This window comes from Saccopteryx leptura, chromosome 4, assembly GCF_036850995.1.
Source record: "Saccopteryx leptura isolate mSacLep1 chromosome 4, mSacLep1_pri_phased_curated, whole genome shotgun sequence".
NCBI classification, from domain to species: domain Eukaryota; kingdom Metazoa; phylum Chordata; class Mammalia; order Chiroptera; family Emballonuridae; genus Saccopteryx; species Saccopteryx leptura.
In genome coordinates, this window is record NC_089506.1 from 117,783,318 (window position 1) to 117,807,703 (window position 24,386).

Consider the following 24,386-nt stretch of genomic DNA (forward strand, 5'->3'; position numbering starts at 1 on the left):
AATTTGCAGGAATGTTTATAAGTTGTTAATTGACTACTAAATGCTGCATGTGAACATTGTTTCTGGAAATACCCTTGTGATATAAACTGCTCACAAAAATGAGAGGATATTTTATCACTTCATATTCATTTGGAAGTATCCCCTAATTCTGTGAGCAGTCTATTCTGTATCAAACACTTTCTGTTTTTCTCTGCCTCGAGGAACGGCGAGCGGAACTGTGCCGACGTCAGTGCTGTCCTATTCCGACTACATATCCAGGCCTGAGGACCACACCAGCGTCATCCGCTTTGACAGAGATGAAATGGAGAAAATGTGTCGGATTGTTGTTATTGATGACTCCTTGTATGAAGAGGAGGAAACATTCCACGTCCTTCTGAGCATGCCCATGGGTGGGAGAATTGGATCAGAATTCCCGGGCGCTTGTGTTACAATCATCCCCGACAAAGATGATGGTAAGTACTCATTTATCTCAAAATGATTCCTTTTACCAAGCAGACCAACATTAGGCACAACTTTCGAGACAGAAAAATGACAGTGTAAAATAATATCACACGCATATTTACTTTACACTTGATGTTAAGTGTGATTTTTCAAGTCAACTGCATTAAACAATTTGTCTTTCTTAATTTAATATTTTTAAAGGGCACAAATAACACCTACATGGTTTTTCCCTCTGTACAGTTTTTTTTTTACAATGCCAATTGCAATTAGATGTTTAAACTTCTAAAATTTCATGGAAATTTAGAAGAATTGAAGGAATTTTTTTTAACTTTTTTATTTTTTTTATTTATTGTGCTGACATTTTATTTTTTAATTTCTTTTAATATAATGTGTTTCAAGCATTCTATTCAATATAACACCCTCAACCCCCACAATATGCCCACATGTCCCATGAAATGTCTCTTTCCATTCGCATTTCACCTCCTTTGCATACCATCCCCCTTTCCCTCTGAGATTGCTGTCCTGTTATCTTTATCTGTGTGTTATGTATATATGACTTGGCTAATCCCTTCACCTTCTTTGACCCTATCCGTTTATTACCTTTCCCTCTGACAGCTGTCCCTCTGTTCCCTGTGACCCTGCCTCTGTTCTGTTTTGTTTCTCAGTTTATTGTGTTCATTAGATTCCATATATAAGTGAGATCATATAATATTTGTCTTTCTCTACCTGGCTTATTCACTTAGCCTAATAATCTCCAGATCCATCTAAGCCATCACAAAAGGTAAGGATTTCCTTCTTTTTCACGGCTATGTAGTATTTCATTGTATAAATGTACCACAGCTTTCTTATCCACTTGTCCACAACAAGTGGGCTTTATCAGATCTTGGCTATTTTAATCAATGCTGCAATGAACATGGGGGTGCATATCTTCTTTTGAATTAGTGTTTGGGGATACTTAAAATGTATTCTTAAAAGTGGGATAGTTGGGTCAAAAGGCAGCTTCATTTTGAATTTTTTGAAGAAACATCATACTCTTTGCCATAGTGGCTGCATGAGTCAGCATTCCCACCAGCAGTGCAGGAGGGTTCCCTTTACTCCACACCCTCACCAGCATTTGTTGTTTGTTGGTCTGTTGATAAAAGCCGTTTTGGCAAGTATGAGGTGGTATCTTGTTATGGTTTTAATTTGCATTTATCTGATGATTAGTGACATTGAACATTTTTCATATGCCTATTGGCCATCTGTTTGTCCTCTTTGGAGATGTATCTATTCAGTTCCTTTGTCCATTTTCTACTTGGATTGTTTACCTTCCTGGTGTTGAGTTTTAAAAGTTCTTTATAAATTTTGGGTATTAAACTCTTATCAGATGTACCAGCTAATATGTTCTCCTATAGAGTGGGTTGTCTTTTTATTTTGTTAATAGTGTCTTTTCCTGTACAAAAGCTTTTTAGTTTGATATAGTCCCCTTTCTTTACTTGGACCTTTATTTCACTTGCCTGCAGAAATAGATCAGCAAAAATATTGCTTCAAGAGATATTTGAGAGTCCACTGCCCATGTTTTCTCCCAAAATTTTTATGGTTTCATGACTTACATATAAGTCTTTCATCCATTTAGTTTTGTTATTGTGAATGGTGTAAGTTCGTGGTTTAGTTTCAGTTTTTTACATGCATCTGTCCAATTTTTCCAACATCATTTATTAAACAAACTGTCTTTACTCCATTGTATACTCTTGCCTCTTTTTTAAAATATCAATTGACCTAAAGGCGTGGGTTTATTTCTGGGTTCTCTGTTCTGTTCCATTGATCTATATGCCTGTTCTTATGCCAGTACCAAGCTGTTTTGATTACAATGGCCTTGTAGTGTAACTTGATATCAGGAAGTGTGATACCACCCACTTTATTCTTCATTTTCAAGATTGCTGAGGCTATTCATGTTCTTTTTTGGTTCCATATAAATTTTTGGAATATTTTTTCTATATCTTTGAAGTATGCCGTTGGTATTTGAATAGGAATTGCATTGAATTTATAAATTGCTTTGGGTAGTATAGACATTTTAATGATGTTTATTCATCTTATCCATGAACAAGGTATGTGCTTCCACTTGCTTGTATCTTCCTTGATTTCTTTTTTTAATGTCTTACAATTTTCCATGTACAAAACCTTTAGATCCTTGGTTAAATTTACTCCCAGATACTTTATTTTTTGTTGTTGTTGTAATAATGAAGTGGATTGTTTCCTTAATTTCCCTTTCTGGCAGTTTATTATTGGTATATAAAAATGCCACTGATTTCTGAATATTTATTTTATATCCTGCCACTTTGCTGAATTCATTTATCAGGTCTAGTACTTTTTTGACTGAGACTTTAGGGTTTTCTATGTACAGTATCATGACATTAGCAAATAATGATAGTTACTTCATTTCCAGTTTGGATGCCTTTTATTTTCTCTTCTTGTCTGATTGCTGTGGCTAGGACTTCCAGTATTATCTTGAATAAGAGTGGTGAAAGGGGCACCCCTGCCTTGTTCCTGATCTTAAGGGTGTTGCTTTTCATTTTTGCCCATTGAGTATGATGTTGGCTGTGGGTTTGTCATAGATGGCCTTTATCATGTTGAGGTATGTTCCCTGTATTCCCAGTTTGATGAGAATTTTGATTATAAGTGGGTGCTAGATTTTATCAAATGCTTTTTCTGCATTTATGGATATAATCATGTGGTTTTTATCTTTCCTTTTGTTTATGTGGTGAATCACATTTATTGATTTGTGAATATTGTACAAACTTTACCTCCCTGAGGTAAGTCTCACTTGATTGTGATGTATGATCTTTTTGATGTATTGCTGGATCTGGTTTGCTAATATTTTGTTGAGAATTTTAGCATCTATGTTCATCAGGAATATTGGCCTATAGTTTTTCTTTCCTTGTTGTGTCTTTACTTGGTTTTGGAATGAGGTTAATGCTCGCCTCATAAAAAGAGTTTGGCAGTCTTCCCCCTCTTGAATTTTTTGAAATATCTTGAGAAGGATAGGTGGTAGTTGGTCTTTAAATGTTTGGTAAAATTCACCTTTGAAGCCATATGGTCCCATTTTGTTTGCTGGGAGTTTTTTTTTATTACTGTTTCAGTTTGGTGTAATCAGTCTTGTTTAGGTTTTTTTATTCTTCCAGATTGAGTTTTGGAAGATTGTATGTTTCTAGGAATTTATTTATTTCATGTAGGTTGTCCAATTTTTTGGCATATAGATCTTCATAGCATTTTCTTACAATCCTTTGTATTTCTGCAATGTCAGTTGTTACTTCTCCACTTTCATTTCTAATATCATTTATATGAATCTTCTCTCTTATTTTCTGATGAGTCTGGTTAAAGGTTTGTCAATCTTGTTTACTTTTTCAAAGAACCAGCTCTTGTTTCATTGATCTTTTGTATTTTTTTAAGCCTCTATGTCATTTATTTCTGCTCTGGTCTTTATTATTTCCTTCCTTCTACTTCCTCTGGGCTTTACTTGCTGTTCTTTCTTTAGTTCTTTTAGATGCAGAGTTAAGTTGTTTATTTGAGCTTTTTCTAGCTTCTTAAGATATGCCTGTAATGCTATGAACTTCCCTCTCAGGACTGCTTTTACTGTGTCCCATAGATTTTGAGGTGTTGTATGTTCCTTTTTATTTGTTTCAAGGAAATTTTAGATTTCTTCCTTAATCTCATTATTAACCCATTCATTATTTAATAACATGCTATTTAGCCTCCAAGTGTTTGAATGTTTTTCACTTTTTCTATTGTAATTGATTTCTAGTTTTATGCCATTGTGATTTGAGAAGATGCTTGATATGATTTCAGTCTTCTTAAATTTACTGAGACTTGTTTTGTGTCCTAACGTGTGGCCTATGCTGGAGAACGTACCTTGAGCATTTGAAAAGAATGTATATTCTGCTTCTTTGAGGTGAAAGGTTCTGAAGATATCAATTCAATTCTAGTGTGTCATTTAAGGCTGCTGTTTCTTTGTTAATTTTCTGTTTAGAGGACCTATCCACTGATGTTAGTGGAGTATTAAAATCCCCTACCATTATAGTATTGCTGTTGATCTCACTCCTTATGCCCATCAAAATCTGTTTTATATATTTAGGTGCTTCTATTTAGGCACATAAATATTTACAGTGGTTATATCTTCCTGTTGGATTGCTCCATTTATCATTATGTAGTACCCCTTACTATAGCCTTTGTTTTAAAGGCTATTTTGTCAGCTATAATATTGCTATCACAGCTTTTCTTTTTTTTTCATTTCCATTTGCATGAAATATTTTTTTTCATCCCTTCACTTTTAATCTATGTATGTCTTTTGTTCTGAGGTGAGTCTCTTGTAGACAGCATATGAACAGGTCCTGTTTTCTTATCCATGCAACTACCCTATGTCTTTGGATTGGAGCATTTAATCCATTTACGTTTTTAGGTTACTATTTATATGTACTTATTTATTGCCATTTTATTCTTCAAATTTACAATCCTCTATATTTTGATTTATTTTTTCTCTCTCTCTTTTTATTGCAGATGTCTTTACATTTCTTGCAGTACTGGTTTGGTTGTAATTAATTCCTTGATCTTTTTTTATCTGGGAAGCATTTATTTCTCCTTCAATTTTAAAGAATAGCCTTGCTGGGTAAAGTAGTCTTGGTTGTAGGTTCTTGTTCTGCATTAAATTGAATATTTCTTGCCAATCCCTCTGGCCTCAAGTGTTTCTGTTGAGAAGTCATATGTCATCTTATGGGGGCTCCTCTGTAGGTAATTAACTGATTTTCTCTTGCAGCTTTTAGTGTTCTTTCTTTGTCTCTTGACTTTGGCATTTTAATTATGATGTGTCTTGGTGTAGGCCTCTTTGGTTCCTCTTCAATAGGACTCTCTGTGCTTCTTGAACTTCTCTGACTTTTTCCTTTATTAATTTAGAAAATTTTTCCACTATGATTTATTCATACAGGTTCTCTATCCCTTGTTTGCTCTCTTCTCCTTCAGAAATCTCTATGATGCACCTGTTGTTTCTCTTCATGTTATCACAGAGGTCTCTTAGAATTTCCTCAGTTGTTTTAAGCCTCTTTTTGTTTTTCTGCTCTACTTCTGTGCTTATGTTTATCTTTTCTTCTAAATCACCGATTTGATCATCTGCTTCATCTAGGCTGCTGTTGATACCTTCTGGTGCAGTCTTCATTTCTGATATTATATTTGTCATTTCTGACTGGTTCTTTTTTATGATTTCAATGGCATTTTTGATGCTTGCTGTCTCTTTATTTAGGTGCTCATTATGACCATCCATTGTTGCTCTAAGATCCTTGAGCATCCTAAAAATCAGGGAAAATAAAAATACATGTTAACTATATTTTTAAATAAATAAAAAATATTATGTATTATTAATGTTAAAAATTGCACGTATGAAACAAACTTAGTGTCATTAGAAAAAAGTGTAAAGTTGGGGTTTTGCAGGGCCCTTCAGTAGTCGGGACCCAGGGCACATGCCCAGTGTGCCCTCCATTAAATCTGCCTCTGAGACTGAGAGTTCTCTCCTGGGGCTGACTGTGCCCCCCCAAAAATGGCTAAGCACAAAGTTTGCTTTGGAAGAAGAAAGTTGCCACCTTAAAGATTCCCTGGTACAGAAATTAAGATATAGGATCTCTAATAATGTTGCTTTGTGGTTAAACAAATATTTATTCATTTGTTTAGCAAATATTTTTCATAATCCAATATTCATTCATTCGTACATGTATTATTTCAAAAAAATGTGAATTGAGCACCTCTGTTAGCAGCACATACATTGTCAGGTGGAACAGCAAAGAACAGAACCACAGTCTTTAAACTCATGGACTTTGCAGACTTTAGGGGTTCATAGATAAGTAAATAGGGAAACATACCATATTTTCCCATGTATAAGAAGCACATTTTTTCAAAAAATTTGGAGTCTAAAAACTGGGTGCATCTTGTACAGTGGTTGTAGAAGAGTGGCATTTCAAATGCCACAGATGGAACTGAGGATGAGACAATATATGAAGACAGTGATTCGTCATGAGACACAGATGAGGACAAGCTAATGGATGAGAGTTTCGACAGTGATGAGGAGTTGTATGAATTTTATGATGAAAAAATTTGAATTCAATGACTTTATGTAATACATTTTTTTTTCAAATTTTGGGCCTCAAAACTAAGGTGCATCTTACACACAGGAGGAAATTTCCCCATCTTATACATGGGGAAATACGGTAAAATAAATGTGGTAAGTGTTTTACCAGGGAAAGAACATATTTCCCAAACCAGTTTCAGGAAGGGCTTCTTAAAAAATAAAAAATTTTAAAAACATGATTTTCAGTTAGGGGGAGGGGGAGGGGCACAGAGAAAACTAGATAGAGGGTGACGGAGGACAATCTGACTCTGGGCGAGGGGTATGCAACATAATTTAATGACAAGATAACCTAGACATGTTTTCTTTGAATATATGTACCCTGAATTATTAATGTCATCCCATTAACATTAATAAAAATTTATAAAAAAAAAATTTTTTAAACCATGATTTTCTATGGAAATTTGAAGACAATGTTACAATAACTCATAGAAGAGAGAAGGAAAGTGTGTTTCTAGGGGGAGAAACTCACAAATGGACGGGCTGAATGCACATTATGTATCTTGAGAAGTAAACACTGCAATACAGCAAAAATCTAGAGCTCCAAGGAGGTAATAACAAAAGGAGTGTGAAAAGAGAGGCAAGTGTTCAATCTCATAGGACCATGTAGCCACATAAAAGGTGTAGTGTTTTGTTACTGAAATAGAAATAGAAAACAACTCACAGATTTTAAGTAAAATGGCAAAATCTGATTTGCATTTTGTGACTATCACTCTGGTCTAGCTAAAATGTAGAGAATTAATTAAATCGCTCAAGAGACTACTAAAGAGGCCCTGCCCAGTTGACTCAGTGGTAGAGCTTCGGCTAGGCATGTGCATGTCCCAGGTTCGATTCCCAGTCAGGGTACACAAGAGAAGCAACCATCTGCTTCTCTACCCTTCTCCTTCTTCTCTCTCTCTCTCTCTCTCTCTCTCTCTCTCTCTTTCTCTTCCCCTCCCACAGCCATGGCTTGCATGGTTCCAGCAAGTTGGCCCCAGGCACTGAGGTTGGCTCCATGGCCTCACTGATCAACAGAGTAGTGGCCCCAGATGGGCAGAGCATTGCCCTGTAAGGGACTTGATGGGTGGATCCAGGTCGGGGCGCATGAGGGAGATTGTCTCACTGCCTCCCCACCTCTCACTTAATAAAAAAAGAAAAAAAGTACTAAACAGCTAAGGATTAAGCATATCTGTGTCTAAGTACTATAAAACATTCTCAAATCTGTAATATATAACCTGCAACAAGCTAAGCCATTATCTTAATTCCTTTTGCTTGTTCAGAACTTTTAACCAGTCTATTTGAGGGGATATTTTTTCAACATGAAAATATTTTACCTATTTTTTTTTAATTACCCAAAAGAAAAAACTCAAGGCTTATTTTAGAGGAATTTGCTTTGTGATCATATGTATTGGAATCCTTCATGTCTTACTAGCTTTTTGGTCAGCTTTTATTAATGTCTCTAAACCTCAGTTTCTGTGAGTAAAATAAGATAGTAATCTTATTTTATTTTTAATATATTAAAACTTTTTATTTTAGAATTTGACATCTTGTGATGGGGTCTTCTTACCTATCATGTACAGAGTTTATAATTGAAAACAACACTGCTAATGGTGAAGTACTGTCTGTGCAGAGTTTTACTAGTTCATCATGGAAAGAAGAAAGAATGCCCAGTTTAATGGGGAGAAAGTCAAATTTCATTCTTGAGTAATCATACAAATACAATACTACCAATTGTCCCTCTTGAACACTTACTATGTGCTAAGAACCTTACATGAATTGTCCAGTGAAATCTCAAAATGACCTTATGAAATAGCTATTTCCTCATCTGATAGATGGAAAACTACACTTAGAGATGCTAAGAAAAGTGCTTTAAGATTACACAGATGTAGTGTGTTGGATGTATGTCCTAAATTTGAGTCTATTTAACTCAGATTCAATGTGTTTTATCACTAGGCTATAATGAATCCTTATGACATAACGGAAGGGAAACCATTGACATAGACTCTGGAAAAGAATAATACAAATGCAGGTCAACATTGGTTGAAGGGGAAGTATTGTTTCAGCTTTTCAGTCACTAGAAAATACAGAATTGGAATAGGGAAAATGTTCAGACCTGTTACACAGTATTCCACAACTCTCCAACAGTCTCTGCTCTGGGTGTTGTCTTCATTTCTGTGGTGATGAGTGTACTAGATGACAATTGTTGGGCAGATAAAATATATTATGCTCACTTTGTTAAAGATGGCACTGCCCACATGGAAGCCTGTCGCCCAGGTGATGGTATTGGTCGCCCTTCTTGCTTGGGATGGGCGTGATTATGTAAATATGTGTTGGGGGTGGACTTTCGCACCAAAAGGTTTTAAAAGGAAGAGAGATCATGTTGTTCCTGGAGAAAGAGTGATTATGTTCTAGAAGGAGAGAGCAGAGAAAGGAGAGCAGAGAAGGGCCACGTGGAGGAGAGGAGAAGCAGCCAAGATGGCGGAGTGCTGAGGGAGAAGCCAGTTTGGGCAGAGTTTGTGCAGAAAGAAGGATATGGGGAACAGAGGTGAATAAGTCTGGTGAGCTATAAATCTTTGATTTTGGGAAACTCGGATAAGCCAGTGGCTTTGGGACCCCTGAATGGAAAGGGAAGTGTTTTCCCATTGTGTGTATTTCTGCCCGCTGGGTGCACGCCAGTATTAAAGAAGATGGCTTACCAGTTCTTGGCTCCATTGTTTCATTCGGACGTCTGTCTGAATCCAGTGCGAACCTGCATGGGCCAGGCTGCTGTGATGGTGGCTGTGGCTACTGGCCTTACATTTGGCGTAGTCTGTGGCAGGATTCAATACAGATGAGTATGGAGCCACCACCGCCTTTGAGCGGTGGAGTAGAGGACTGGCTGCTGTTAGGGTTCCCCATGGCTGTCCTTTTGAGGACCATAGGCTGGCTGACTTTTACAGCCATGTGTGAGGAAACCAAGAGCTTTGAGGAAGAGGCTGCCCGGGACCTGCAAACCAAGCAGTGGAAGGAGCTGGAGCAAACGTGGGAGAAAGAGATGCCGACCCTGGAGCTTGAGCAAGCACCAGAGAAGGAGGCTAACCAGGTTCACGAGATTCGCTTGGAAATGAAGCAGCCACTGCAGAAGGAATCAGAGGTTCATGAGTTGCAGCTTGCCCTGGAGATTTCCCAGAGCCAACTGCTGCAGGAGGCCGGGGCTGAGGCCAGGGCTGGTGCCGCAAGGCCTATGGAGCAGAAGGCGGCAGCAGCCTGGGGCTCGAGCCCGGCAGTGAGAGCTGGTGTTTTCAGTTCCTCTTTGGAAGATGAAGAGAATCGGGCTAGAGTTGCGATCTACAGTCTCCAGAAGGTGAGAGCCCAGCTGCAAGAAGTACTTACTATGCCCCTGATAGGTCTGCAATTTTGGGACATAAGGGTGAATGCCATCACGCTCTCCGGAGCAGAGATGGAAATGCTAACTGCCATTGCCACATGCTCCTCTTTGGGACAGTGTAAGACCTTCCAGGACAGCAGGGATGAAGGGGGGTGGCTGAGGCCCCATGTGCGTGGACTGATTTCCTGGACTACGACCAGAGTAGGCACTGGCTCCTTTGTTGGATGGACTTATGGATTTTGGACAATGTGAAATAGCCTGATGGGGGTGGGAGGCAGCTTTGCTGGAAGCACTCCCCTGCCCCGGCAAGCTTTTCCCATGGCTAGAAAGAAGGCTGAGGACATTTTGCACTTTTGGCAAAGTGCTCAGAGACTGGTGAAGTGTACCTTATAATTGTTGAAATTGTATGATTTGTCATGCTTTTGTAATTGGTATAATGTGCCTAATTTCCTTGTGCAGGAATACTTGTGCTTTAGATTGTGAAGCGAGCAAAAGGGGTGGAATGTTGGTCAAATAAGTTTGTAAATATGATATATAGATTTGCTGGCTTATGGTTTGCATTGGGTGTGGGGGACAGGCTGTAAACAGGCAGCGTCATTATAGCCTAAGGCTTAGTTTTAAGACTAAACCTTTCCCACCCTAAGTGACTTTGTATCAGAGACTTCCTTGTTTGTATATTGGTTAAAGGTTTTCATTTCTACACTATAAAGTGGGGCAGACCAAGAGCTTGCTCTCTCTGGGTTCCTGAGATTAGCATTAGAGGAGAGAGCAGAGAAAGGAGAGCAGATAAAGGCCACATAGAGGAGAGAAGAGGCAGCCAAGATGGTGGAGTGCTGAAGGAGAAGCCAGTTTGTGCAGAGTTTGTGCAGAGAGGAGGTGGGAACAAAGGTGAATAAGGCTGGTGAGGTAGAAACCTTTGATTCTAGGAAACTTGGATAAGTCATTTGTGAACACTGAATGAGTGGGTTTGGAGCCCAGTGTGTGTTTTTATTTGCCTACTGGGTGCAAGCTAGGATTAAAGATGATGGCCCACCAGTTCTTGGCTCCGTTGTTTCATTACTGACTGTCTGAATCAAATGTGAACCTGCATGGGCCAGGTGGCTGTGATGGTGACCGTGGCTACTGGCCTTACAACAATGCAACCAAACCACTGTTCCATAACTAAAAAGAAATAAATTCATTGTAACTACGTAACTTGAAGAAATCTAAATTTTAAAAAGCTAATTGGTTTTTCAAAGCTATATTATTCCTCAACTAAATTATAAGGTAAGTTTTCTGTCCCTGCAGAGTGGAGGAACATGTCCTAAACCGCGAGTGTTTTATCTCAGATGCAAATGTCTGAAAATCTCAGGTGGGGACCAAAAGTTATTTCTGTACTAACCACCTCTTAACAGAATGAGAATAAAACAAGGCTTGAAGTACAGAGATATGTCTTTTGTGTGTTGTGTCTTTAAGAACAGCTAAAATCTTTACAATGTTTGGAAGAGATTTAATATGAACAACACATGAGCAGCATACTGATAGAGGAATAATTTTGTGCATCCTACAGCAATGTCTTAAGTCCTCAGTACTTCAATAAGAGTCACAATTTAATACTACAGTATTCCATTTATTCAGAAGAGCATTAAGTCAGTGCTAGCAACAGTTCACTAATCTTTGATGTCAGTCTTGGGAAATTAATTAAGGAACATTCAAGTTGAATTCATTTCTGCTTTTATGTGACAAGCCACAGGGCTTTAGCTAAAGAGCTAAAGTGGCTAACTTCCTTTACCATCCTAAAAAAATTACCATTCTAAATATGAGCCAGAGGCATGTAAAAGGCACATGGTGAGTAACCTGTGGTAACTATAAGTCAGTTCAGTGCTGTTCTTTAAAAGCTTATTAGCATCAGAAAAGCTTTCTCAATAGCAGGCATACCATAGAGAAGAAAACATTCTCAGTGCTAGGAAAATGCGCTGTGGTGTGGTGTGGGTGGAATCTGTTTTATTCATTTGTGCTGAGCCACAAAGCCTGGTCACCATCCTTTTTCTTCTTGAATACCATTATGTATTTGCTTGAGTGTGAACTCCAATTAAACTCCAAGTAAGCCAGGTCCATCATTGTAAGAACTGGCAAAATTCAATGAAAGTAACAATCTGACAAAATTACATTTTGTATTTTAGAATGCTTGAGTTAGAACCATATTAAAAAATCAATAAATGAAAAAATGAGCTTCTAACTGGGAAATATTAACACATTGCAGATGTTAACAGGCTAGAATATAGTTGACGGTACTAAGGCTTCGATGAAAGCCAATGGAAGTTCAGTGAGTCTTACTCTGAGAAGCAGTGAGAGGGTGCACGGGATAATAAATATTATATCAGTTTTTTCACATGAGAAGGATATTAAATATAATGATGTAGATATCACATCACTTAAAAATAAAAGTGAACTAAAGTAAAGCAGTATATAAGAAATGCCTTGCCATTAGAACAATCTAATCACACATACCACACACACAGCACAACAAGTATTTGTTGTGCATCTACTAAGTGCAACAGATAGCAACTACAAAGCCATTTAAGACTTCAACCAGGATGCTTAAAATTTATTCGGGAGGGAAAAAAAGACAAGTGCATAAAAGGTTAAATAAGAACAATTTCTTCAATAATTTGAAATGATAAAAGTGAGACAAGGGAATAATGTGCCACGGTCATTCTGTGAATCATTGATGGAACAGATAAAGGATTTAACAGATAAAAGGGTTTAGATGAATGGAGAGGAAGGCAAAGTATTCCACAATTGCATGAGGGAGAGAAGGTCTTTTGGGAGCAGTAGTCAAACCAGTTTGGCCAGCTTGCCTTTTCCAAGGAAGATTTAGTGTCTGAACTTTTTGAGTGGGATGTTGGGAGACCTGGGCTATACAAACACTTTTGCTGCTTTCTGTTCATGGAACCTTGACCAATCCCTTTTCTTGAGTTTTCTTCCTCATTTGAAACATGAATATATTATTACCCGAATTTATTTCTGACCACCAGAATTTTTTAAGGACCAAATAACATGAGCTGTGTGAAAAGCACTATAAAAACTAGCCGAACAAAAAAGTAAGGTGGATGTTGTTGGCAGTACAGGCGAGTTGAAGGACACACGGATGCCATTGAATGAGACAAGGAATTCTTAACTGGATTTGATGGGGAGCACCAGGAAGTTTCTGAACAAGAAAGGATCAAAGTGGTGTTTGAAGGTTATTAACTAGACAGAAGTGCAAGGGAACGGAACTGGAGCCAGAAACTGCAGTGGAAATTAGAGTGGAGTTGAGGCTGAGACTAGAAGGGCCCGTTATTGAGAAAAACCTGAATGGGCCTTGTGGAAGGAGGATACAAGAAGGAAATTACGCCTGACCTGTGGTGGCGCAGTGGATAAAGCGTTGACCTGGAACACTGAGGTTGCCAGTTCAAAACCCTGGGCTTGCCTGGTCAGGGCACATATGGGAGTTGATGTTTCCTGCTCCTTTCTCCTTCTCTCTCTTTCTCTCTCTCTATCTCTATCTCTCTCTTTTTGAAAAGTGAATAAATAAAATCTAAAAAAAAAATTTTTTTTAAAGGATTGAAAATTTGAAAAAAGAGATATAAAAAAAAATCTTGTAGACAGGTTCCAAGAATGGAGGTGCCATTCATTATAGAAGATCAAGAGAGAGAACCAGTCTAGGGAAAGGAAGTTGGAAAAAATGAGGGAGTCAGTTTAAACACGCTGAGTTCAAGCTCCCTGGAAGATATACCAGGGAGCTGGGTTCTGTAACTATGGAATGACTGAACTGAGCCAAGACTGAGCTGGTTGTGTTGGATGTCACACACCTGAAATCAGAAGGATGCGTGAGAACTAACGGGAGAGAGAGTGGAAAGCATAAATTATTGTGCAGTAGAACCTCACACACATTTATAATTCATCAGTTATGTCAAGTGGAATAAAGAAAGGTTACTAGAATATCTTTCTACTAAATATTTGTATAAAGTTTTTTTTGGCTCTTGGTTGCTCTAGGGAAAACAGCTGTGTTAGGCTTGCTCACTTGATTTCCAGTGGCAAGCACTTCGCATGATTTGTGCATGAGCACATGGCAGAAAACCGTGTGTGTGTGTGTGTGTGTGTGTGTGTGTGCGCGTGCGCGCGTGCAGGTAGCCTATGTAAGGTTATTGGTACTTTCCCTCCGAATGGATTGCTTGCCCACTGTATGGCCAGCTGTCATGGCCATTCACATGCAGGTTCTCACTGGATTCGGGCAGAGAGTAGAACAGTGGAGCCGGAGGATGATGGATCATTCCTTTATTAAAGTCTCGTACTGGCCAATGAGCAAACACACAGGGAAAACACTTCCCTCTTCATTCAGAGCTCACAAAGCCCTGACACATGATCCGGTTCCACAACCAGGAGAATCTTATCCAGGTTCTTCTAGAATCAAAGTCCCCACCAGTCTCAGTGGAGCTCGCAAAAGCCCCTCAGTTCTGGTTCCCCATCTGCACACCTTCACTCTCTCTGCACATGGCTTCTCCTTCAGCACTCTGCATTCTCTCTGCTCTCACTCTGCAAGCATGGCTTCTCTTCTTCTCTTCCTCTTTCTCTCTCTGCAAAACGACCTGGGCCCACCAAGATCCCTTCTCCAGCAAACATTAGCAAAACAATGGCCCTTACCAAGGAGGAATGCAATCCACAATTTACAACCAACTGCCCTGCTCTGAGGGCAAGCACACATGCAGCTACCCAGCGCCATTTTTAACAATAAAAGTGAGCAAACTCAAAAATTACAAATTTTACAAACTCATTTGCCCAACACTCAACACCAGGAGGGGGCAGTTTTCCTGATCACTGGCCCAGAACTGCAAGGGCTGGTTTTCCTGTTTGCTCACCTGCTGCCACAAGAAGCAGTTTTCCCCTACCTGTTTGCTTGTCCACTGTTGCAAGAACCCAATAAACGAGAGTGGCCCAACGCCTTTTGACTCCACTGTTCTTCTGTGGTCTGCCCAAATCCAGTGTGAACCTGCCTGGCCTGACCACCAGCATTACACCTGACACTGTGAGCAGGAATCAGTTGTGACTAATTCACAGTTACAAACGGTTCACAGCATCACAGTTACAAATACTAATTAAATATCATTTGTTACATAATTAGAATGTTATAGAAATGTGCAAAATTAAGTACATTATTAGAGTTGTCAAATAATACATTAGGGCTTTTAAACAAATGGGTTTTAAAAGTTGCCTCTTTTGGCCCTGGCTGGTTGGCTCAGTGGTAGAGCGTTGGCCTGGCGTGCAGGAGTCCCGGGTTTGATTCCCAGCCAGGGCACACAGAAGCGCCCATCTGCTTCTCCACCGCTCCCCCCTCCTTCCTCTCTGTCTCTCTCTTCCCTTCCCGCAGCCGAGGCTCTATTGGAGCAAAGTTGGCCCAGGCGCTGAGGATGGCTCCATGGCCCCTGCCTCAGGCGCTAGAATGACTCTGGTTGCAACAGAGCAACGGCCCAGATGGGCAGAGCATCGCCCCCTGGTGGGCATGCCGGGTGGATCCCGGTCGGGCGCATGCGGGAGTCTGTCTGACTGCCTCCCTGTTTCCAACTTCGGAAAAATACAAAAAAAAAAAAAGTTGCCTCTTTTAAAAATAACTAATAACTAAAACAGGATGGTTTAATTTCCTCATTTTGTGTGTCCTTTTAGTTACTTTAAAGCATTTACGATAAAGAGACACTTCATATCGTTTTTCAAAATTGTAATGGTTTGCGGAGACAGAAGCAATTTATTTTCAGCAAACTCGTAAGTGGGAGAGGGTAGAAAGAAAGATAGCGTTTGTGAATGTTAATGAGTGAATCATTCACTAAGTATGAGTAGGAGGGTCTCCAGAAGTGAAGCCAGCTGTTAACAGGGAACAGCTCAACACGGGGCTGGGATGCAGGGGGGAACATATTAAAATAAGGCTAATGAGCAAGGGTCCCAGGCTACTGGAGTGGGTTTATTAGCAGTAGGAGTACACTTAACTTAATTTGTTATGGTCAGCCGCTCTTCAGGACCTTGCTGCTATTTTGTTGTGAATGCCCTGGTCTTTTTGAAACTGTTGCTACACGCACTGCCCCCAGAAGGACAAGCACTAAGCTCCAGTCCTTTGTCCCACTGCATAGATGCCCACTACTTAGCAAGCAGCCACTTGAGCCTCTCTGGCTAGTCACATAAAAACATTCATCATTGTTACCAGAAAAGGTGAAAGCTCTAGAATTCCTTACGATCATCACATTGGATAGTTTGTGTTGAAGAACAACCTTGTGGCCCTCAAGGAAGCCATAGGGCCATTTCACCCAGAAATAAATTCCCAAATCCATGGAGTGTCTATTTGCAGGTGGCTTTAAACTATTAGGACCATACTGTTCATAATATTAAATTAACTCATGTCTTTATTCTTCAGAGCTTCATAGATATCACATATGTCATATAATAATGACAGCTAATTTGAGTACCTTCTTAAGTATGATAAGGCATTTTACTTGAATTATTTAACAATAGACACACAAACTGTTAACAAGGTTGTATTATGCCTCAGTTTCATCATCTGTGAGTGTTTAGGTAACTGATTCAAGATCATACAGCTGGTAAGGGTTTAGCCAGGCTGACTACAGAGCCCATGGCACTAACCACTAAGCTGCCCATATCCTATTACATCACACCTGCCTTCTGAGTCTACACTGTAACACTCAAAGATAGTAGTAGGTATCCTAATAGGGAACTTTGTTATATGAAACAAGTTATATACTTTTATATGCACACAGCACCTAAGTAGCCTAGAATAATTAAAATGGTAACAGTTACAGAGATAGGCTAATGTATTCCTGTGAATTATTCTGGTTCACCCTTACCAATTGTAATTCCTTGAAGATCATTCAGAGAGCTTATTACTGCAGTCTGGTACTTCATTTGGACAAGGAGCAGCATAGCTTTCCCCAAATCATTTAATGGACTGCCCTTGTGAAGCACTGAGTTTGGGCTCTCTTGTTAACTCCTTAGAGATAAATGTTATGTTGTGTTTGATTGTCTTTTTCATGGTAACCCCATCTTCCTGAGTCCCAGGGAATGCTGGTTACATAATACCATTTTGTCAAAAAAGAAATAGTAATGACTTGTGATCACTAAAACCCTGGAAGTAGAACACTGAGCATTTATGAAAACCTCACAATCTCAGTCACAGACCAGTTCCACTTTAGTGCTAACAATCACATAAATCTTTGGAGCCACTTCTTAGATGGTAGACTTCAGATTTTGTAAGCTTAAAATTTTTAAAAGACATGTCACAACAAAATAAAATACACTGCTCACAAAAATTAGGGGATATTTCAAAATGAATATGAAGGGATAAAAAAAAAAAGCATTTGATTTTTTATTAAACAAGAACATCAGAAAAGCAAACAAGCCAAAGAAAGTTGTTCAATTATGCAAATGAGATGCAAAACCAACTTTTGTTTCATAGGTGAAAACGCACTATACAAAAGGCTGAAAGTACTGGAGTATCTGCACGTTCCCTGATCCCTTAATTTTTGTGAGCAGTGTAATTATTTGCCAGCAACAGATAGGTTTATGTACCCTTTTCTTGAAACATAAAGCACAAAGAAAATGATGGTAACCAAACGCCACAACCTGGACGAAAGCAGAACACTTTAAAATCTTGTCCTGCAGGCTCCAAGATGCAAAGCAAGGTCAGACTCTATGAAATATTACATGATCTTATGGAGCTATAATTATTTAGTAAGTCTGGACGACGTACAATCTGTTGTTGAAAGTGTCTGCTTCATAAAATCCATCACTAAGCAGGCAACAGTATCTCCTTCTATGATATTAGAATTTTTAAAAAATCAAGACAAAGCTTTAAAATACATGTACTATTTTCTGACACTGTTGCTATACCAATTGGTCAGTGTAGAAATGTGAAACCTATTGGTTTTCTTCCTCTAGGGGTAGTTCTCTTCTAGGGGTCCTTACAGTGTCACCAGATTCTGTGTCCCTTCCTTTCTCTTTACAGATAGATTATCTTCCACAGGATATAAACAGACTGAATCCTTTTCCTTTGTTCTTACAGAAGCAGACATTTTAATCTTTATTTTTCTCTTTACTCTTGGTTTATAAAATACATACATACCTTTTTGTAATTGGCCTTAAATCATCTTTTATGTGATGCAAGCAACTTGCTACTGACCTAGAGAGATACAAGCTTGCTCAATAAAGTATATGAGTAATATCATTTGATAAAACCAGCGAATTACACCATGCTACAAATAATTACAGTAATAATCTGCACTAGGGTTATAAAATGTAGCTAAACCTAATAATACCTCTTTTTTTCAGGCCATTTTCTAACAATGTGAAAGGCCCTGGCCAGTTGATTCAGTTGTAGAACATTGGCCCAGCCTGTGGATGTCCCAGGTTCAATTCCCAGTCAGGGCACACAGGAGAAGTGACCATCTGCTTCTCCACCCCTCCCCCCTCACTTCTCTCTCTTTCTCTCTCTCTCTCTCTTTCTCTTTTCACCTCCTGCAGTCATGACTTGATTAGAGTCAAGTTGGCCCCAGGCACAGGGGATGGCTCAATGGCCTCTGCCTCAGGCACTAAGAGGAGCTCAGTTGCTAAGCAATGGAGCAATGCCACAGATGAGCAGAGCATCACTCCCTAGTGGACTTGCCTGGTGGATCCCGGTTAGGGTGCATGTGGGAGTCTGTCTCTCTGCCTTCCTCCTCGCACTGAATAAAAAAAATTTTTTTTAATAATAATAAAGCACCTTCATCCTTTCTCTAAGAAATAGATCTTTATTCCACCATATGAAAACAGACATTTGGAGTAATACATAGCAGATGCTTATTTATTGATAATATTTGCTGAATCTCTCGAATGTGCCACACACAATACTGTGGAGGATGGAAGAGACCTAGGATTTGTCCTGCCCTCACTTCCCATAGTCATATATCTTAACACTGTGTAGCATCTTCATAGTGCTCCTGCTGGGTGGTAAGCCCTCCCGAAGACACTGAGACAGTGGTGAACAAAACGGGCCCAGTCTATAGAGGGTTTCCATGAGGTAACAGGCAAACAGATACACAGTGGCAGGAGATAAGACCAGGCTCCCTGGCAGTGGGAGATTTCAGAGTGGCATCCAGTGTGGCCTCAAGTTCCAGAAAGGCCAGGTCCATGCAAGATCTGAGAAGACCCAAGTCGTGGGAGTTGGCAGCTCACAAATTGATGTGCCTTGTCACATGACCCCTTAGGCAGTGACAGTCTTTCAGTTGTGAAGACAGCCTCACTGTTTTGAGATGAGTCAAGTAACATACCATATATATGAGCAGTCCTGAATTTACTTACATCCCCGTGGAAAGAGATAAAACAGTTGGCAGAGCTTTATTAGTGAGTACTTAAAAAGAAAGTTAAGAATATAGGCATTGTGAGAGAAGAATAGCTTTCTTTTTTACACCTCATGGGGCTGAAATATACTGCTCACACAAATTAGGGGATATTTCAAACTGAATATGAAGTGATGAACTAGCCCCTAATTTGTGTGAGCAGTATATGTCTCCACTTCAGTTTCCCTGGGGTGTCTCATCAACAGTCTATGTCACAGTCCCAGGAAGTATGTCACAAAGCTAATGCCCAGCCATCAAAGTGCCAACAAGCAGCTCATTTTATTTTCCTCTTCTTCTTTTTTAAAAGAATCCCATTCCCTCAGAGAGGTAACAGTCCAGACCACACGGACAGCTAGGGAAAGCCTGAGAACACCAGAGCCGCAGGTCCTCCACAGCTGCTGCAAGGCAACCCCCTGAGTACAAGATAAAACTGCACGTAGCGCGGGAGTGGGTTTGCAGGTCTTGGGTACACAGTCGCCAGCCCAGAAAACTGGTAAAATACTGTCTACACTACACAACAGGCTCAACAGACACACAGAGTGTTATATGCACTTTCCAGAGGATCCCTGTGCTCCTGATGAACCTAGCTGGCATGTTTGAACTGACATTGGTCCAGAATACATATTTTGAAGTCCTTTAAGTTGTGCACTAGATCTGGTCCAGTATACTTGAGGACAAAAAACTATTAGCAGAAGGTGTTGGATTAATTCTCTGAGGAAACTTACTACCTTGTTCAAACCATTGCCTCCCTTGACATTTCTGTAAAGAGAGAAACCCTGTCAAACTCTTGTGTTATCATTACAAAAGGTCTCAAATGTTCTTATAGATGGATTCTGTTTGTTCTTTTCCTTTTTACCAGTGAAAGGGAAATAAAATTGGCATACAACTCGCCCTGGGCCTAGTGCCCCAGCTTCTGAATGAACTCAGCAGGAATCAGGAAACAGCAAACATGATAGAAGAGACCAGCAGGTCCCCACTCTCCCCGCTTTGAGCTGTGCTCCTAATCTTGATGAATAGTTGTTCTACCAGCACTAACCTCCTTTCTCTCATGTCTGCACCCACCCCAACTCCTTGATTCTCCTTTATATCTCTAAATATTATATCCTCCCTGTCTTCCACCCCTGAAGTGCCACCCCCCATCCAAACGAGCTTCGTATCTTCTCCAGGTTCCTACAGTGGCTGTCCGACTAATCTCTGCCTGCAGTTTGCCTACCCTTCTGCCTGTCTGTCTTCCAGACCCCTTACATGCATATTTTATCACATCCCTTCCCTTGTTAAAGTTGAGCACCCCTCTCACCTGATAACTCGTAGGATAAGGTTCCAAGGCTTAGCACACACGGTCCTGCATGACCTGGTCCTTGCCTTATATTTTCCACTGTTCCTCCTGCCCCATTTCCTCGCCCTGAGCAGCGGTCCACACCAGGCCACACCTCACACAGGTGATGCTGCACACCCACCCATCTGTGTTCTAGCTCAGTGCTGCTGCTTCCGCTCGGGAAGTTCCCCCACTCCACCCCTCATACTTCATCTCCCTCACTCATATCAGGACCTCAAAATTCAATTACTAATAATGATCCCTTACACTAACTGAGCACTCGCTGTATACAGGTAATGCACTTTATGGTCATCTTATTATTTTTAAAAACACCCACAATTAAGGAACAGGGGAGAGGAGAAAACAGCCAGAGGAAAATGGTAAAGACAGTCAAGAAGACAGGTGTCTTCCTGACACCTAAATTCTGCAGCGGAAAAAAAAAGAACAAAGACTCCCAATATGCAGGTGGATTTTTTTTTTTTTTTTTTTTTTGAGCGAGAGAGAGAGAGAAAGAGGAAAAAAAGAGAGGAACAGATGGACAGGAAGGGAGAGAGATGAGAAGCGTCAACTCGTAGTCACGGCACCTTAGTTGTTCATTGATTGCTTTCTCATATGTGCCTTGACCAGAGAGCTCCAGCTGAGCCAGTGACCCCTTGCTTCAGCCAGTGACCTTGAGTTTAAGCTAGTGACCTTGGGCTTCAAACCAGTGACCTTGTGCTCAAGCTAAGGAGCCTGCAATCAAGCTGGATGAACCCACACTCAAGCTGATGACCTCGGGTTTCAAACCTGGATCCTCAGCATTTCAGATCGATGTGCTATCCACTACACCACCACTTGGTCAGGCTGGATTTTGTAAAGAGAAGGGCACAGGCAACTTGGAGACAGTATTTCTAGACCATTTTGGAGGATGAAACCATGTACCAAAAAGTTTTAAAGTTAATAGGAGCTAAAAATAATAATAATAATAATAATAAATAATCTTTCAAGTTATTACCCAAGAGAAAGGAAGAAATGAGAAATTTTAAGATCAAATAGTGGTGCCGGTGGCAATGGACTGGTGTGGCAGTATTGAGGGAAATGTTTATTATGATGATTTTAAGTCCAGAAGAAAGAATAAGGAGGTAGAAATTTGTAATATAAATAATGTAGTTAAATTGGGTAGTACAATCTGGTCAATCAGGATACATTTAGGAAGTCATACTGCCTGATGTCTAATCCTGGCTTCATTGTTTAAGGTAAGAATTGGGTGCCTTTTGGTACCGAGTGTTACATAATAGCATCCACCTCATAGGGTCATTATTAAGAATAAATAAGTTAATATACGTAAAGCACTTAGAACATAAATTTTTGCTACCATTGTTGTTGTCAGAAACAACAGTACCACGTTGGGATTACTCTCTGTTTCAAGTAATGGACCAGAAACTATTCACATAAACGGGCTACATCCTTATCAGTATGTCAGCACAGAGTGGTGCCTAGCCCGTAACAGCTGTTCGGTAAGCGTGCACTAAGAAGGACTAATGCACGCAAGTGGGCAGGTCATCCAGGGCTACCTTTCTGAATATTAATATTTTTTATAACATACAAAGATATTTTTCAGGCAAAAATGTATAAAGCTCTATTTTTGAAAAACACATTCAGTGTGTTTACAAAATACCAAAACTTCTAAGAAGAGAATATGTGCCTTTTAGCCTAGTTGGCTTTTCCCAGGTCCTTCTCTAGAGCCAGGCGGTTCGCTTCCACCTCATGGCTGCACAGAGGCACTGCCTGCTCCAGCTAGTAAGTCCAGCTGTCAGATATCCTTTGTGACACTGTATCTATCTGCACACTAATAACCTTGAATTGGCTTTTAAGTTTCCCCATAGAAGCCATGTATTTAGCTGTCCACTTCCATCACCATCTTTCCCCCCTTGGGGCTACTTTCTAACCACTTACCTTGCGTGGCTCTTACCTCGCGTGGCTCAGACACAGCCCTCCCTCAGCCCCGACTCCAATGTGCTCCTTTCACCCTAGGAGGTGACATGGCTTTATTGTTTAATGTTATTATTTCTTTTAACAATATCAGGTAGAAAAAATTTAATTTTTACTCTGTACGAATTAAAACAAAACACAAGTGTCAATGGTTAAACAAGGTGATTTTTTTAGGAGCTGTGCATTTTAATGCATACATTTTATCTGAATGCGAAAAGTTATATGAAAATCCTAATGCCTGCACTTTTATCATCTTGGTTTATGGGTTCTGCTTTGTTTGCAAACCATTTGTGAGACAAGAATGGTTTTCTAACTCTTGTTTTTCCCTTGAGAAGAGACAACTACTTTTCTTTTTCTTTTTTATAGCGAGACGGAGAGAGGGACAGACAGGGAGAGATAGGAAAAGAGAGAGATGAGAAGCATCAACTAATGGTTGAAGCACTTTAGTTGTTCATTGATTGCTTTCTAATACGTGCCTTGACAGGGGGTAGAGGGGGTCCAGCTGAGCCAGTGACCCGTTGCTCAAATCAGTAACCTTGGGCTCAAACCAGCGACCATGGGGTCATGTCTATGATCCCACGCTCAAGCCAGCAACCTCAGGACTCGAACCTGGGTCCTCTGCATCCCAGACCGATGCTCTATCCACTGCACCACCGCCTGGTCAGGCACATCTATTTTCTTTTCAAAAAAAGAATGAAGAAAGTAAAGATAATTGGGTAGTATGGACTTTGGATAAGACAAATAGCTGCCAACTGGTGTCACATTGCCCACAGAATCCCCATCTCCAAGGGGGCACTGAGGATGTGCACAGACCGGGATGCTCAATGATGTATTTCACAGAGGCCCAGTAGTGTTTCCCCATATTACAGACAGAAATCCAAAGCCAAAAGATATGCTTTCCCCAGTGTCAGGCATTTCGGATGTGACTGAGAGGGGACCAGCACACATAGCTTGCAGAACAGGTTGGGTGTGTGTGTTTCCCCCACAACAGCACAAAAATGGAAAACTCCTGGGACCCTTTTCCACGTAGTACTCACACTATGGAGCAAGGGAAGCAGCGTGAGCAGCTCTGAGTCACACTCACAAAGCGAGACAAAGATCCCTACAGGAAAGGGCACATTCCTCTTAGTCTCAAATAGAGTAGCTCCACCTATTGATTCTGCTGTCCCTTTCTTTGCTGCCTGCAAGTGTGCTGCAGGTGTCAATTGTTGAGCAGTTCTGTGGTCAAGATTATTTATTTTTCGAGTGTTAGCCACGTGATCTGATTCCTGAGACCTTACACAGATTGTGTTGGAGATCATGTTGTTCATAATCTTTTCTTATTCATCTGTTGGGATTCCCACATAAATCACCCTGATATTGAAGTCCTTATTGATTCCGAGATCTTACATATGAAACTCACACTAGTCAGAGGGAATAAAAATGTGCATAATATATATATATAACTCCTGATTGGTGATTTCTTTTTAGCAACAACAATTTTAAATGTATCAAGAGTTTAAGCATAAAATGACATTTCATTTTCTATAACTCTTTCTACAATGATATCATATTGTTGTTGTTTTTAATGAAAAAAAATTCTCTTTACTGCTGAGGAATACACAGAATGTTGCCTTCCTCTCTTGTCATTCAAGAAAACTCCCATTACACATCTTTAAATAAAATATTCTAAAACTTGTTCACTGAAAAGTGAACTTAATTATTTTCATAGAAAGTACTACTTAATGAAAAAGTACAGACTTTGCAGTTATAGAGACTTATGTTTTAATCCTG

At 39.8% G+C, this 24,386-nt stretch overlaps 1 protein-coding gene across 3 annotated transcripts in view; it reads left to right on the forward strand.

The window, feature by feature from the left end:
* Positions 1-24,386, forward strand: part of FREM2 (FRAS1 related extracellular matrix 2) — a 239,020-nt gene that overhangs the window by 117,889 nt on the left and 96,745 nt on the right. For all 3 annotated transcript variants that reach the window (XM_066381089.1, XM_066381088.1, XM_066381090.1), the window contains exon 6: positions 201-452. In XM_066381089.1, coding sequence (XP_066237186.1) covers positions 201-452 — 252 coding nt within the window. The remainder of the gene's footprint in view (positions 1-200; positions 453-24,386) is intronic.